The 18,141-nt window shown below is 35.7% G+C and overlaps 1 protein-coding gene across 1 annotated transcript in view; it reads left to right on the top strand.

Moving 5' to 3' along the window:
- Positions 1–18,141, top strand: part of Gyc32E (Guanylyl cyclase at 32E) — a 107,323-nt gene that overhangs the window by 77,110 nt on the left and 12,072 nt on the right. Inside the window, exons 8-14 of the mRNA XM_090407652.1 lie at positions 1,810–1,879; positions 6,688–6,805; positions 7,362–7,538; positions 9,361–9,465; positions 14,000–14,071; positions 16,077–16,242; positions 16,341–16,490. Coding sequence (XP_090263778.1) covers positions 1,810–1,879; positions 6,688–6,805; positions 7,362–7,538; positions 9,361–9,465; positions 14,000–14,071; positions 16,077–16,242; positions 16,341–16,490 — 858 coding nt within the window. The remainder of the gene's footprint in view (positions 1–1,809; positions 1,880–6,687; positions 6,806–7,361; positions 7,539–9,360; positions 9,466–13,999; positions 14,072–16,076; positions 16,243–16,340; positions 16,491–18,141) is intronic.

Below are 18,141 nucleotides of genomic sequence, written 5' to 3'. Positions count from 1 at the left end.
GATGTGATTTACGGTACTTAAAAATAGATTTTTAATGCATTCAAGTGCATAGATTGAAAGCTAAAGCATTTCTTAATGAGAGTAAAATTAGATATTTCTATTATTTCCTTTAAACATTATTTATAGCTATTAGAGTGCCTTTGATGGCAGAAGTTATTAAATGTTATGGTTTTATTAGTTCGCGGTAAATACTTTTTCTAGACTTTGACTTTATTGTTTTATATATTTGAAACATGTCTTGGTATATTGCTGTGTTTGGATTTTTACGAGAGTCTTTCGAAATGACCCTCGTCAAAACTCGAACCCAAAGAATATCTTAAGAATCATCCAGAGTACAAAATACTAACACCCTATAGCGCACTCATGAGAGCAATTTTTCTTACGCAAAGCAGCGACCGTCGTTTGTGTGCACGTGTGTACTCGCATTCAGAGTTTTGGGAACCCTCCTTCTCTCTTAAGTGTGCGTTGGCTGCCAATAGTTCATGAGACAAAGTACTTTTTTAAGTAATAGTCATACTCATTTTATCAGTATTAATAAGCTCTGTCACCAATAAATCCGAATACATATTCTCCTTTCTATTCTGAAAAAGAATTCATTAAAAATAAATAAATACCATTTTGAATGAGAAAACGTTGAAATTTTAAGTCAATGTTTCGAACACATACGCGCGCAAGAGAGCTTTCTTGTTTGGCAAATATGTCGTTTATTGATTATAAGTCTGGCCTCGTGAATAAATGTATAGTACATCTGGTCCCAGATTCATAGGGTCAGATATGCATTTAGTATGTGTTGCATAAATAATTTTCTATTGTTTCCTCTAGAGGGGAAACAGTAGCCTGAGGGGAAACTTTCTTTATCCGGTAACATTAAATAACACATCATTTTAAAGAGATTTTTTTAAATGAGATTTCAAAAATGTCTTGCGGCTATGTTGTCCCGACAGACAGCTATTTCTCAGCGATCAATGCATATAGAATGAAATAAAAGGTTTTTTTTTATTTTTTACAATTATATTATAACATTAGTATTTGAAGGTCACTCCTACTTGACGATCGCCTTTCAAAGTGCCAAGTGCAATGATTATCTACATAACAGGTTTCAGGGGAAATTGTACGACTAAGTACAAACAGCATTTTGTTATCATGTTTTTGTGTTCAGAATCATCGTGAGTACAATTTAGATAGTTCATATTGAGCTCCTGTAAGTACTGCGTACACTTTACCTAGATTTCATAGAGTTGCGTTTCGAAAAGGATGTCGTTAATACTTTTCTGTTAATTTAAAATAATAAAAAAAAGCTTCTGTCCGCTCAAAATTTCATTTGAGCAGACAGAATTTGGTAGCAACTTTTAGGCGGACAATAAGAATAATTGCAGCGCAGCCAAATGTAATCAGAATCGAATTACAGGAGGTTGAGGGCTTTAGCGACTTCGATTGATACATTTCTCTTTTTAAGTCAGCACATTACTTTTTGATTCTATTTGCTTTAAATTCCGTACCTGTCAGTCATTTTCACTGGGGTAATGTCAGATTATTCACTCTAGTAGTGATTAAAAATATTAGCTATTTTAACAGTTTAGTTTTAACAACTTTATTAACTTTATACAGTAGTTCTTTTTTGATGAAGAGCTAATTTATAGAACAGCTGAAAGAAAGAGGAGGGAATTTAGAATATTCTTCTATTATTGTTTAGTATCAAGTGGAATACGAATTTTGAGAGTTAAAACATTTGTCAAATCTTGTCAATTTTACTTTTTCTAGCTTTATTTAATTGCAGTTCTATACTAAATTCTCCCATTTTACTTTCAGACTGGAGATTGATTGGAATCTGCTCTGTTTGTGCATTTGTCGTGTTGGTTGCCGGATTCTTTGCCTTCAGGTGAGAGTTGGATTTTTCTTATATCCTCTGAGAACATTTTCTTCGTTATATTGGTTGATGGAACGTCAGTATGAATTTTTTTAAACGAAATTGAACAATATTTGCTGTTAGCTCTGAGGGCAAATCTCTGCAATCATTCCAACCATCCTTTCCATTTATAACGGGAACAAATATATCGGCTATATGCCATTGGGAGTGAATAATCGATAGATAGGCTAGAATTTATGGCGAGAATCATCAGAGAAACATCGATTGAGTCACAATAGACTGTGACCTTACACGCACTTCCCTAGTAGTGGCAATCGATTTTACTCAAATACCATTGTACCCAACGGGATTATCTATCTGACTAAAGTACAAGACACCTCATGCGGGGGAATACACAGTGCGACCTATTTAAATGTAAAAAATAAAATAGATAAATAATAAAAATAAACCTATTAACTTCATGGTTATAGAAGAAATGTAATTGAAAATATAATCCTGACTGGAACATAAATATTAGCAAAAGTACTATGGCCGGTGGGATATTTCAATTTTTTTAAAAAAAGTTCTTTTACATAACTTTTGAGAATTTCTAAAAATACATTTCATATACACTCATTATTACCATCATTATCACCGGGATTCAGAATAATAAGTCGCATACGACAGTTATATAAAGTCACTATACATTCCTTGGTTAATATCCCAACCAATAAAAGCAACGTTCTTATCATAGCCCCTACAATGATTTTTTATCCGTCATGTCAAAAGTAAATCAGATTTTTTTAAATTTTATCTTAAAAGGAAGTGGTGATAGTCGAATGATTAGGCAAGTGGTTGTGTGGGATTTAAATTAACTCATCATCTTTTGGAAGTCTAGAAAAAAATTCATTCGATCGATGTATTATAGCCTTACTTCATAAAACTACATCCTTGAATGGCGAGAGCAGTCACGTCATTCCAGGGACTTGATAATATAAACAGAATATATACAGGTTTAACCTTAACTTCTCAGTTAAGTCATTACAATAATAGGTTTAAAATTAACTTAATTGTTTTCTATTTAACCACAAACTGGCTTAGCATGGATTCATCATTATGGAGGTAATCGATCAGGACTATTTCATTGCATTTGACGAGCGATTTGGCCCTCTATAATATGATTATGAAGTACTCAACTGTGCAAAATCTGTTAATAAATGTGGATTAACGATAAACAATGTTAGGTGCTGTTGTAAAGCAGCAAGAGAATAACATACTTTTATTGGTACATTCTAACTGATGTCCTCCTCATCACCAAGAGAAGTTGTGAACTTTGAGGAAGCAGACGGATGTTAATATTTCCGTGACAATAAGAGGTTTCGTTTTATAAATACAATTCTAAATAAATACAATTCTTGCATTTCGGAATCCCCATGAGGGGGGACAGGCCCTGATGTGCTGAAGTATCATCTACAGCTCTTAGACGATTGTTCTGGAGCTGACAGAATAACAAATCGTTCAGAGTGGAGAATCCATACGCTCATGCATTCCTCTGAACATACATATCAGAATGCATAGAATTCTGATCAACTGTTGGACTTTCTGGAATGAATTCTGAATAGCACGTGCCTCAATCTAAAACAAACAAATCAAAGGAACTGGCATTCGCGGTCTTTCTTTGCTTATTTAAGGAGGTCTGCAGTGCTCTGCCTCGGAGTCACACAAGCTTTTTCAATTACATTTTCTTTTCTGCTTCTAGTGCATAGTGGTATTGCCATGTTTCATCCCCTGTTATAAAATAGTTATTTTGTTCGGACTTGTATTGGAAATTCTTAACAAATACCACCTTTTTTGCTCCGTTAATCAAAAAAGGTGGTATCTCCCTCAGTGAGTTTGAGATAATTAGCCTTAATATTTAAATGTCAGGCCACTCATTAAGTAATGCTAATAGTTTAACTCTATTTAAATAACTTTTAGAATGTGCACGAAGTACTCTAAGTAAGAAACTAGATAATGTTATGCTTTCAAGTTTACAAATATATTAATATCCTTCGCTGCCAAAATCGGAATTGCCCGTTTTTAATTAGCACCACAGTGTAGCTCTTTACTGCTTTTGTTCATCCCGCAAAACCCGTGGAATTATAACCTTTGTATGAAATTTCCTCGATAGTTTTCCCATACGACTTACTATTTTTCATCTAAATTTAATTCGTTGGTATTACTGTGTAGTTAAGCCTTTTTCCTAAACAAACCGAATTTCGTATCCTTTAGTCCATCTGTGGATTGTTGAATTTCATATGCCGGTCGAAAACTCTTTCTTGTGACATAATTCGATCCTCATATACGGCTCTCAGAATTTCAAGTGTGTGTCCCTCGGACTTCCCCGTATTCATACAAAAGTTAATATTAGTTTGTGCTAATTTTCACTATATAATTTAAGGAAATTACAACGTACTAGGATATACATTAAAATAAATTTTAATATATTTCAATATTTCGGCAAAATCTTGCTGACCATGCGCTGGATACCTGCCATAGAATACGGTGGAAGAAAGCCAGGATAATACACTGTAGCAAATACAGATATGAAAGGCTTTTCATGGAATCAGCTTCAGCCCAAAGAAACGATCCAAAACTCAACAAATTTGGCTGCATGAGACTGCCTCAAATTTGGGAAACCTACATCAGAAGACCTTCGGCCCAATCGCCCAAGAATACCAACATTGCCCGCTAGAGGGCACCATCAGGACTTTAGGAGAAATAATAGCTTCCTACTTCTTCCTCACTTACTGTTTTGTAGTGCCTGCGTGCACGTGTCTTGTTCTTAAGTTCTTGAAAATGGCAACGTGACGTTGCCGAAATATTGAAATATATTAAAATTTATTTTAATGTATATCCTAGTACGTTGTAATTTCCTTAAATTATATAGTGAAAATGCATAACCAACGTCTAAGCCTTTCCACGAGAATTAGTTTTGCTAAATAAACTCCTCTTCTTTACATGAACAAATAGAACATTCATTTCTTGTCACTATAGACATTAGAAATATGATGATCTGATTAAATGAACTTCTCACTATTTCTAGTTGAAATCGAAATGTGCCAAAATATGCATTCGATACTTATTCCTGGATAGTGCCCGTCTAGTTCTGTAGAAATGGTGACTACAAACGACTTTTATAGGTTTAATTCTAGTCGCGAGTCCGAAAAAAACTTCTTTCTAGACCTTTAGTTTATCTTTGGTAGACAAGCACGGTTTTTGCTCCATGAAACTAAAATAATAATAATAATAATAATAATAATAATAATAATAATAATAATAAACTGACCGTAGAACTCACACCATTGCAGACAAGAATACTGTCCGACCACAGATCCGAAAGCCTAGTCTGGCAACTTGCCAAGAAGAGTCAATTCACTAAAGGAGACAAAGAAATAAGGCGATATACGAATTTGTCATCAACATGCAAAATCACGTGATTTATACGTAAAATTCTCCAACTGCTGATCATAAAAGAGAAGTTAATTTTCCGACGTGTAGTAATAAACAACCCATCCCACAAGACGGATTGATGACCCTATAATAGAAATGGATTCTCCTTCTTTTCACATGCGCAGAAGTGTCGAAGGGTCTCGAATCTGTGGGCGTACTATACTCTATTATCAGAATGCATTCTCCTTCTTCTGGCATGCGCAGAAGTGTCGAAGGGTCTCGAATCTGTGGGCGTACTATACTCTATTATCAGAATGCATTCTCCTTCCTCTGGCATGCGCAGAAGTGTCGAAAGGTCTCGTATCTGTGGGAGTACAGTATATATCGCTCATCTGCGAGAAGAACGACATAACGCAAGAAAACGAAATTTTTTTACGAAACGAGTTTTGAAAGCTTTGAATCAATTTTATTACTCAATACTCAGAACACGGCTACACAGCTGCTCTCTCGCGGCAATTCTCAGAAACTCACTTATGTCGTTCATCCAGTAAATCTAACTCAAGGTTTCCATTCAATTTCTGCAGCTAACACTCAAATAGGATTTTTTTTTTGGTTATGTCATTCTTCTCACAAATGAGAGATATACCGGTTAGAGTTTAGGACCACGAGATGGCAGAGTTGTTTGTACTTTCTTCGCTGACACCCATTAAAATCACAAATAACAACGACTCAACTCTTAGAAACCCGCTACCTACAGATCTTCCAAAAGCTGTTAAGGGTTAAGAGCACAGTCTACTCCCCTTGTGAATAAGAGACATTACAGGATTTGTTTTATTTATTTATTTTTGAATTCACTCTTTAATCCTAACGATCTAGTTCAGTTTGAGAGTTTATACTGAATTGAATTTGTCGAAAAGTCATGCAGAACCATTAATTTATATGGAAAGAACTAACGAGGAAATTCGACGATGCTACATCCTTGAAACAAATAAGTAAAATATTTTAACTAAGTTGGAAATCACGTAAATAAAAGGACCCAAGTAATATAATAAAAAAACAAAACAAAAACCAAGACTTTTGTAGATTTTCTCAACTTGGGAAAATCAAGAAATAAACAACAGCACTGAATCAGAAAATTACATCCCATTCTTCCGTTTACCATAATTTAAAATGGTTGGTGCTTACTACAGTAAGTGAGTATTTTGAATCAAATTTCCAATTATATAAGAAGTTGACGAGATTCTGCGAACAAGCACTGCTGTATTTGTTGGATGCGTAAACAAATTACACATCCTTTCATCGAGTTAATTACGTAGTTTTTAAAACTATTAATCACTTACTGTCTAAAGAACTCAAAGTTAATGACACCAATTAACCTTAATGACACCCTGCTAATATTTTCTTTCCAGGCATTATCACTATGAGCACAAACTTACTCGTCTTCTGTGGAAAGCTGATATGAAAGACGTGATTCTACTAAGAACCAATTCTGACTACACTCTTCAGAATTTCAAGAACAATACCAACGTAAGAATTCATTTTTTTGATCTTTTAAAACCATTTTCTCTCTCTCTCTCTCTCTCTCTCGCCATCTCTCGCTCTCTCTCGTGCCATACGATGCAATCTCAAACATCTGAAATGTTTTAAGTCTTCGCACCCTTTTTTTCCCTTTTAATTGCATGCACATGTAGGAGGAAGTGGGAGAAATATCAGTAGTATATTCCCTTGTTTTTAATTCGGGGTCAGTTGGTAGTACCTTCTAAATCGGTTACAAAGTAGTGAATTCTTTTTCGCTCTTACAACAAAAAGAAACTGCTTCGTGTTCCTAACTAATTAAAGTTAATTAAATTTCCCTTTTCCGATGACATTTGATCATTTCTTTTTACCTTTTTTTTGTTTTGTATTTGTTTAACGACTGAGGTTAGATAGAATAAAACTGTTCTGTTCTAATACATTAGAACTTTGATTAAAATGCGTGGCATTAAATCCTACTGCTGTACAGAATTCACGCTTTGAATTTTGTGGTTTTGAACTTTAACGTTTGCAAAAAATCTCCTTTCCGTTTTTTTTTTCTCTTCTGTAGATTCAAGGATTCGAAGCCAGTCGATTCAGTGCCCTCTCTGATCCTAGTGCAGAAGATCCCATAACCGGTCGAACCCTGTCCAAAATCGGATTTTATAAGGGCAACGTAGTCTACATCACCCACGTGTATAAGAAAAGTATTGATTTAACCAGAAGTATCCGCAAAGAGATGATACAGGTACTGTAAAAAACAGAATCCTTCTTAGAAGGTCAGTGTACTAAGTAATCAAAATATCAAGGATTAAAAAGTTTAATAGAGAAGCAAAATTTCTTAAGAGTTTGAAGACCACCTTCACCTAATAAGACTTTTAAAATCCCTGCGAAGAATCACTATTTTAGCTTGGGTTAGTTGTTATGCAACGGACTTGTTCAACCCCAGCAATTGCAGTAATTGGATCTTGGAGTGAAGAAATCGCGTTGTTTTCATAATTACCTTCGCTTGTGTCTTTCCAAGAAAGCTTAAATATTTAATCACCGAAATCCCATTGTTATAAACAAACGGTTTTGTTTGGTTCTTTAGTCTTCTACGCGCTTGTTTTCTTTAAGTTACTCCATCTTCTTCGTGCTGACTTCATTAATTTTACAGTTGGACCTCCATTCGTGATTAACAGTTCGTTATTCTCCTTCAGTCTTACTTTCTTGCATGTCTTATCTTTCCTAGCACGTTTTCACAAACGTGTGTGACGGATTACAAAGCCTTGTAACCCTTCATTTACAGATTACTTCAAGTACGTTCTTCAGAATTCCTTAAGCCTCTCATAACGACTTCTCTTTCTTCTTCCATCTGGTAAACACTATTCAAATTGGTTTCTGTATCTTGAGCCGCGTGATTCTCAGGTCAAAACGGTATGGTTCCCATAACATACATAAGTACAGAGAGATTGTTGAGGTCAAAAAACTGCCGTTAGGTGTATATATATCTTTCACATATCGTGGTCAGTGAAAATTAGACTCGGTGAATAACAATTTACTTGGCTACGTGGGGAATCAACCGAAATAATTTAAGCCGGGAATTACCATTGCGTTATAGAGTATTTTGTGGTTTGTAGATTATTTCCATATGTGAAGAAGAGATCAGAATTTTTCCTGTTTTTTTTTTTTTTATTTCGCCCTCTGAAATTGGCCATCTTAGCTAAGACTGGAGAGGTAGCCTGAAACTCCTCGTGTCCTCGACTGAATTCTAATATAGAACTTTTTAACCGTATACTAAAGATCACACTAACAACTTAAAAACTATAATAGCACTTCTGATAATATCGTTTTGAACTGACATTGTATTTACTGGAGAACGTTTCGTTATGAATGTGGATTGGATGAAGGTCCATTCGGTTACTTTTACACTCATTGATATTCGTTTTAACTTTCTAATTCTTCCTGGAGATAAAATTAATAGCTTTCGCAATCACAGCAGATTATAAGAACATTTTGGGTTGTTCCATTCGTTGACCATTTATAACTCGTTATAGCTGTTAGTTTCGCGTTTTCTGCTGAGGCCTGTCTAGATTACGGATCTAGAACTAAGACTCAATTGATATTATGAATCCTTGTGAGGAAACTGAAAAGCAATTAATTTTGGTATACGATGCCCCCCTGATCATTTCCACACTTGTTAATGTTTATTTCTGTTAGTCTAACCGTTCATTTAAGAAGTAGAATCTGAAAAAAAATCCATAAATGATTCATGAGGAGAAGAAAATAAGCTCTCGTTTTGTTCAGCACTATATTTCAAGGTTTCATTGCTGACGTTGAAAGCATTCATTGAAAGGGTAAAAAGGTGACTCTAAACTTAGTAGCAGAGAACATGAATAGAGCTTCACAACAATTCGCGTTTTAGAAATAATGCAATATTTTAGAGCGAGCAAACTTTTAATATTCGGATATTGCTTTTTCACTGGAATAAAGAAAAATGCATAGTCACGGTGACTCTTCCAATATTTTTATTTTATTTTATTTTATTTTCAATCAAGCGCTGTATATGATAATTTGAAATTTTCTTTCAGATTCGGGAAATGAGACACGAAAACATTACTCCATTCATTGGTGCCTGCGTAGATCCTCCCAACATCTGCATCATGACTTTGTACTGTGCCAGAGGAAGCCTCGAGGTACGATTGTAAATGTTTCAATGTTTGTTTGTGATTTGTTTTTATAACATTACGCATATGTGAAAACAAACTTTTCAACTTTATAAACGTTCAATTCTCCGCAAACTTTTGTATTTGGCTGGGCAAAAGGACAGGAGGGGAAAGATGTCTTAAAAGGAAACTGTTCGGTTTGCCAGGTCGGAACCTCCCCTGAAATATTGTTCATTTTTAAAGGGTCAAATTAAAAATGATTGTACCAAGTTATCATTAAACTATGCAATTTTTATACCTTAACCAGAATTTATGCTTATAAAATCCCATTATATCCGGAGTATAGTAAAGGTGAAAGTATCAATAGCATAACAAAACTACTTTCTCTTCGCATCAGATAAATCTCATTAACAGCTTGCTTTACGGAAATCTTGACAGCTTTGAAATCTCGATTTCGTTTGCTATTCCGGGAAATACGCCGATGTGCAACCTGAAGTTTTTTCCAAACTTCACCTCATTTCTCGACTTGGCAAAACTAAGTTTTCCAGATGACAGAATGTAAAAGCAAGCCGTCAATCAGAGGTTTCTGGTGAAAGAAAAAAGCGTTTGGACGAGTTATTGGTGTTTCACGATTCTATGACATTTACGGTGCGTGCTTTGCACATAATGGATTTTTATAAGCACTGTGACCCCAGATTTCTACACACATACACGTTCAACACATGTCAAGTACACGACACTTCTCTACTTATGCGTCATATGTGGAATAACTTTTTGCATCGTGTGTAACGCTTATTAACGATATAATTTGTTGAGCAACAGTCAGCAGAAATCATCCTATTTTCGCTGGGGGGGGGGGGGAATTGCTTTCTGCTGTAGGTCGACAGCTAGATTTCTTCCTTATATTAGCGCGCCACCATACTCTCGAAGCCACTGTCTAAACGCATGGAGCGAAGTCAGTTTCAGCCGAAACATTGGAAACATAGAATCTTTTTTCAAGTATGGTTCTTTTTACGGATTCCATTCACGACAGGCTGTTAGCTAATAGCTTGGTGAGTTTGGAGTTCGATAATCCGATTCTCTTCTCTTGACACCAAATATGAAACGTTTCAAGCATTCAGGCCTCCACGAAGCAGGATTGCAGTCTCACGCAGAGCGATAAATTTGTCTCCTACTTAAAGACATTCACAAATACCCATAGACTAGGATTCGAATGCATATCTTGTTGTTTGGAAAGCGTGGACGCTTAGCCAACCACGCTGACCGAGCTGATAAACATGTGAACAGTGGAATGCCATCATTTCTAGTTGAATCCTTAAACGAGGAAAAATTTAAGTGAAGTTGCATTTGAAAAACCGAATCATCTTCTAGAGACTTAAATTTTTGCTCTTCTTTTTGGCAGGAAACTATCACCACTACGGAGGTGAAAGATTGTATTAAATAATAACAATAGAAGGAAAAGTTAGCTTGGCGAGTGAGTTTGAACGAGTTCTTAAGAGGTTTAAAAAAAAGTTAAAAGATTACTTGGCGATTTTCAGTGACCATAATGCGGCACCTTCTGGTGTGAACTTTTGAAAACTCAAAGTAGGTGTCGCCATATAACAAACGATAGAAGGGGCAATAAAACGTCCAATTCATCAGCAAAAAGCATTTTTTTCTAGGATTACAAGGGAATGTGTTAGCAGACAGGTTGACTCTTACGACGACAGCTCAGTAGACTGAATCGGCTCCATAGTTACATCGGCAGAAGAGTGACCTTTGTGTCCTTAGCTTGGAAAAGACCTGAATTTGATTCCTGTTGGTGCGAAGAGGAATGTTTATCTGAAATAAAAGAGCTTTTTTCCAAGTGAAGATCAGTTTACACGAAACCAAAGTATAATCTAAACGAACACAACAAATCTGGGAATAAGAAACACGTCGTTCTAAATAGCAGCTGTACACGGCGCCCCCTATTTACAGCGCTGCTTCACAATAGAAGAACCTGGACGACTTGGCTTTGTAGAGCTGACCTATAAGTACAGCAGTGATTTATTTCATGCTTTGACCACCCGAAATTAAGGTAGCTACTATGTGACGTCTAGCAGCTTTCAGGCACGTTTCCGACCAAAAGTGAAGCCGTACTGAAGCATAATTCTCTTAAGGGACCCGAGGATGTTGTGCTGTTAGTTCTATAACTCTTTCCTTAACAAAGAAACTTGATTGCAGTTCAGGTGGACAGCATACTTGTTAGTCTTGAAGGACACGCTTTCCAGAAACAACGTTATTGCAACAAGGTCATTGCAGTACGTCATAGCTGGCGAGATTGGAATCCAACAATAAAAATTCTTCCTTGCTGTCTTATCTGCAAAAACAAGATATTTAATCACCCATGTTTCTCTATCTTTCTATTCTCGTAGCAGCCATAAAAAAAAAGAGATTTTTTTTTTGTTTTTGGTGTCATGTTGACTATTGCGTTACAATGCCATTCGCACCTTTTTTCACTTGGTGAATGCACTTTCTTGCATCAGCTTATTAATTACGTTGGACTTACTTAAATTCGTAAGTCCAATTTTTTTTTATTTTACAAATAAATCAAGTACCTATTAGTCGCTTTGTTCTTTTTCCCTCACGCGTAAAACAATCTGCAACGGCACTAATGAGATTTTTGATGAAATTAGGTATTGGGGGATCAGGAGTGAAACTGTCATTTCGATTTTACTTTAAATCAGACACATTTTAGTAATTACTTTAAACGATAACTAATTACCGTATTTATATCAATTTTATAAATCGTTCAATGAATGTGTTTCCATAATTCGAAAGACCTGGGTTCGAAGAACGTTTATAAGGACGTTTCAGCTAAAGGTGATTTTGTTGATCTCAGACAGATAGAATCAGGCATGTAGTCACTCATTAATATCGGGGTGAATAATTTGCAGCCACCAAGTCGCCTGAATTCAGGAATTGTGAAAGGTTTGCAGGATAGGAAAGAAGCTCTTCTGTGGAATTTGCCTTGAAATTAGGAGCTAAAAAGCATCCGAAACATGAGGGGATGGGAAAGGGTCTATCTGGATAAAAAATATCGTAATAATGGAAGCCTGAAAGAGAGAGAGAGAGAGAGAGAGAGAGAGAGAGAGAGAGAGAGAGAGAGAGAGAGAGTGTGTGTCCATGTCTGAGAACCAATCAGGACTACCTAGGGATTACCACTCCCGAAGAACAATATCCAAGATGGTCGAAGGCCATGCAGCAGTTATTTTTTAGGACTATGAATTCTGATGAAAAGAGAAAAAAAATCTCTATTCCTGTATAAGGAATCCGATTTGACAAACACTAATATTGAAACAACTTTTAAGAAATATGGCACAACAGGTGTGACATCAGTTTTCAAAGACTATTAGAGACAATGATTGTAGCTAGTTTACAGTTTCAAGTTTATTAGCACAGGCATTTTGCATACTCTTGTTGATTGATGAACTTGAATTTTATAGTCTTTTAGAATAAAACAACTACAGCAATTACTTGCATAGAGCGGTTTTGAACAGTGTGAGTTTTACTATAGCACAGTTTATAATTTTTAACAATCGCAGTAACGCCTGTATCGATGCACCCTTTAGTATTATTTCAATTTTGGTGCAACAAAGTCGTGGTCGCGTTACAAAATTTTTGTTTATTTTTATTACAAATGAGTAACCTTTTATACGCAATTATGAGAGAAGGGAAGAATGCAACGAAGCTTTTGAACCTAACAAACGTAAATAGTTAACACTAGAACAAAAACTGAACAAAATGTGAAGAGGAAGATAAATTAGATGAAACTGTCTGAAGCGTTTACCAAAGAATTTTCATTAAGTGAGCTTTTATTTTCTTCTGACTGCTTCTGATTTTCTTATAGACGCTGATCCGGTCATTGAACGCAGCATTAAAGTTCGGCAAGCATTGCGGAAATGCTATTCGACGTTACAAATATAAGCATGCTGGAAAGCATTACGCTATAGCACAAAAACAATGTTTTAAATAGGGTGGTTTGCATAGTAAGGGACTTTGTTGGCACCAATTCACTGCGCTATGTAAGGCATTATTGTTTTGATTTGAAAAATTATTTACTTTATTTTTTTAAATAAATAAATAAAACCAAATCTCTTGTCAGTCTTAGAAGGGAGTTGGATTTATTTATTGATTGATTTTATTGATCGGTGCTATGAATGTGTGTGTTTCGGTGGGATGGGGATTTGAAAATTATAATATGAAGTTTTATTTTTCTTCGTTGCATGCCAATATACTGACTCCACTGGCAAGTGGTATATCAAAAGGTCTACCGCTGCAGTAGAGTCACATTTTAGAACCTTTAAAGCATCAGACTCTGATGCTTTAAAAAAGGTAGTGAGTCGGAAACCCGAGTAAAAGCTATCCAAGACGAAACTAGGCAGGGAGTTTTTCAAGCCCTTTATGTTAGATCTGGTAGACTTCTTTCGACATTTAGATAACTGTTTGCTTTATTTTCTTCAAAGTATACTAAAATGCCGTTTTTCCATATCCTCCCCAAACTCTTTAAACAGTTACTGAATCGAAAACTTTGTGCTTTTAGGAAGTCTTGAAAAACGAAGATTTAGACTTGGATAATATGTTTGTCGCTTCCTTGGTGGCAGACCTCATTAAGGTAATATTTTTCTTCTTCTTCTTTTTATTAATTCCTAGATGTTTAAGTAAAAAATTTATTAAAATAGCCAAGAAAATTAATTATTTTTCTGACTATTTTTTTTTCCAAATCGTAAACGTATTTAACTAAACGCCAAGTTGACAAAGCTGAAACACTGAAACACTTTTAAGTTACGAAAATTTAATAAAATTTAAATGTCTGATTGCAATTTCATAAAATGTAAGTAATATTCGCCGTTTACTAACACATAAAATGATTATTTCGAATACACGAATTCGTGTGCCTCGAAGTTATACTGACTGTCTTTGATCGTAACTGATAGAGAAAAAAAAATAAAAATAGCCTCCTCTGTACACTAATGAGTTAAAACATTATAACCACCTATCTAGTAGCGTGTTGAACCTCCTGTGGTCGAGATAACCTTTTGCATCAGTCTTGACATTGACTCATCTATACCATGGAAGGCAGTGGCGCACTCAGGATTTAATCTTGGGGGGGGGGGGGGGCGAGTTGAGTAGACGATTTACGAATACACACTACGCATTGCATACGACCTATGATTAAGCATCTGCAGTGATCGCTATTACAAGTAGTATAGAAATAGAAGACACAACATAAATAAAAAATGAATTTTAATTAGGAAAAGCTTTCTGGAAAATTTTCTAGTGTTTATTTCCTTTTTCTTTTTTAGGGGAACAGGGCCCCTAGGCCACCTCCCTGGGTGCGCCACTGATGGAAGGTATCCTTAAGTATTCTGGAACAACGTCTCAGAGGTCAGCGAGGCAATAGCATCGATTGGCGGATGCTGTGTTTCGCATGATCCCATTATACGTTTGATGGGATTCAAATAAAGGGAATTGGGCGGCCAAGGGAGCACACGGGATGCTTGGATATACTCTGCGAACCGTGTCTGCACAATGAGAATCTTTTGTGACACGGGATGTCATCACGCTGGAAGAGTTCAGAACCATTATGCCAATTTGTCACCATGTGGGGCAATGGCGAAACAACCCCGAGGGAAGAATTAGCAGTCAAATTGTGTTCAATGTCCACGAGAACAATCCCCATACCAAGATATCACCAGTACCAGTCTGTTTCCCGTCAAACGTCCGTCTAGTTGTAGCTGTTTACAGGATCGGTCAATAATGCTTTAGCTCATGAGTGTGCGATGATCGATTAATAAAAACAGTCTATTACAGTCTTTCTGTTATTACATTACTAAATATATTTTATTCATTATTAAATTAATTAATCGTAATAAACTGTTAATTACTAATTTAATCAGTTTAATTAATTTACTTTATATTTCGTGCTATATATATATATATATACTAAGCGTGATTAAAAAAAAAAGATCTGGATGCCCATCAGGTGAAAATACTGCTGTTAGAACAAAATTCCTCTGTTGGATGATGGTAGAATTTGCTGATTCATTGCTAATAAGGTGTGTGTGTGTGTGTGTGTGTGTGTGTGTGTGTGTGTGTGTGTGTGTGTGTGTGTGTGTGTGTGTGTGTGTGTGTGTGTGTGTGTGTTGTGTGTGTGTGTGTGTTGACAACCAGGGAACTATCATTACAAATATAGTTTCCTAAGGGATCAAACCATCATTTCTATCCCCGAGTCTGTCGCTCTGCGACTTCTTCCATAATTCAAGTGAGCATTAAAGGGAAGATACCATCAAAATTTTAAAAAAATCGGACTGTACTTATCGAGTTCAAAAAAAGTAGGTTTTTATAAAGGTAAAAGTATAAGTAATAGGTTAAAAGTAAAATAAATTTTTCATCGTCCCGCATATTTATTATATCGCTTCAATAATTATTGTCACTTCAATTGCTTGAATTAAAATTTTCCCGTTACATTGACTGACCGGAATCACTTGAATGTTAAAAATGCATTTGAATTTATTATTCATCAATCAGAAATGTCTTTCCCTTTTATTGCATTAACCTATATGCTAAACATTTAAGATAAAGTCAGTCATTCAAAAATATTTCTTTAACTTTCCTAGGGAATGATTTACCTTCATGACAGCGAAATCGTATCTCACGGTAATCTGAAGTCATCCAACTGTCTAGTGGACAATCGGTGGGTTTTGCAGATAACTGATTTTGGATTGCACGAATTCAAAGCAGGTCAAGAATTTCCTTCTGGATATGAACACAAGAAACAAAGAGGTATTGTATACTGCGTCGTGTTGCGAAATGAGATCATAATAGAGGGTTTATTCATTGATATTTCCTTTCTCATTCATCATACATTCATTCTCTTGTAGGACTATTATGGAAGGCGCCAGAGTTATTAAGGATGATTAACCCCCCATCTAGAGGAACCCAGAAAGGTGATATCTATTCATTCGGAATTATTCTGTACGAGATTATCGGACGAGCAGGACCCTGGGGAATGGATGCTCCTCCAAGTAAATGTAAGTTGGAATGGAATGCGGTATTCAAATGAAGGATAATTTAAATTAATGCTAATTTCAATCAGGAATTAATACTAAGATGATGCCTTTTGGAGCTTTGTTTCCTCCTGGTTTGTTAGGATGTACATTTTGTGCTAGCGAACTCAGCGAAAACTACGAATGTATTCCAAGTGCGCAGAATGATTGACGAGGGTGCACTTAAGTTAATTGCCCCCAGTTGAGCACGAAATAAAGTGTTATGGTAGACATCTAGGAGCAAGCATAGAGATGTGTGTATGTGCTTTGTTTTGACAAGAGTAATTTGGGAAATAAAGACGCCTTCTCATTTCTTCCAAGATAGCGTCGGAAAACTCCTGATGCGTGCATTAATAAACGGTGTGTGGTCTTACTCACGCGACGCAAAAGATTGAGATAAATCGCGAATTGCATGTAAAAGCAATCAGTGAGGATTTGCATTCTGTTGCTGTTAATAAAGATTTGAATTCAAAGGATTGGCAATGCTAAAAGTATTTCTTTTAATTCACGTATCATTTTCAAGTTTTTAAAAAGTAGAAGAAAGAAATCACAGCAGTAAACGTGCAACAGATAAGATAAAGTCACTTTTGACATTTTCTCTTGTTTTCAACCTCTTCATTAGTGTTTTTCTGCATGTTTAATTACCCTTATAGTTGTCGTGTGACATTTACAAAAATACGGAACGGTTGATGCTAGAAAGAACAGTATTTTGACTGCAGTATGTGATTATTTTTCTGAAGAGAGAAAGATTGTAAGTGGTTGATCAGCACAAGTGTCTTAACCTAAGTCTAAATATATCTAGGAGGGTTAGGAGAATTATCCTTGTCATTTCTGATTAACAGTGGCCACGAAAATATGTAGAATATGTACTATACAACAAAACTGAAATAAGCTGGAGTACTTTCTTCTGTACGGAATCAAGGATTTTTTTGGGAGATGCACCACCCCGACGATGAGGATAGTGTTCAACGATTGCAAAGATGGCTAGAATAATAGTCGTTGAAAGATAAAGTAACGCTTAAAACAAACAAAAAAAGAAACGAACGACCATGTAATACGTTAATAGCAAGAAAGACAGCCTTTCTCTGGCACATTTGGATGTCGTCTGATTGGAAAAGACCTCAATTCGATACTAAGAAGAGAGAGGTGGAACATTTCGATTACGTTTTCAGTTGAAAAAAAATGAACTTTTTTGTCAACTGAAAGAGTTGTGAAGTCTTATATTGAAGTAGCAATGGCTTTAATCCCCCAAAAGATAAATCAATTTTAAAGGGCCATAAGTAAAATAAGATCAAAAAAGAAATCGGAAATTTAAATTAAGTACACTCATAGCAAGGTGAAAATATGATAACATAATTCTGTTTCAAGATTATTTGGTTTCTCTCAACATTAGAACTGACGCCGTTTTAATTTCTGCAGCAGGTGGAGATTAAAGACGATGGTGAAACGGCATTCTTTGTTTTTAAAGCTTCTCTAGACTGTCGATTTTAAGAATTACTGCTGCTGTGCGGAATAGCGAATGTTGTGTACGAACTGCACAAAAACAAAATGTTTCTCATCCTTTATCGAATGCATTGCCCATGAATGTACTGGATATTGTGATAGTAATACATGATTGAGTTTACATTATTACAAG

This window comes from Typopeltis vanoorti, chromosome 17 (assembly GCF_054136105.1).
Source record: "Typopeltis vanoorti isolate ZY-2024b chromosome 17, IOZ_Tvanoo_1.0, whole genome shotgun sequence".
Taxonomy (NCBI): Eukaryota; Metazoa; Arthropoda; class Arachnida; order Uropygi; family Thelyphonidae; genus Typopeltis; species Typopeltis vanoorti.
Note: the sequence above shows the minus strand (reverse complement) of the source record. Positions and strands in the feature narration are given on the sequence as shown.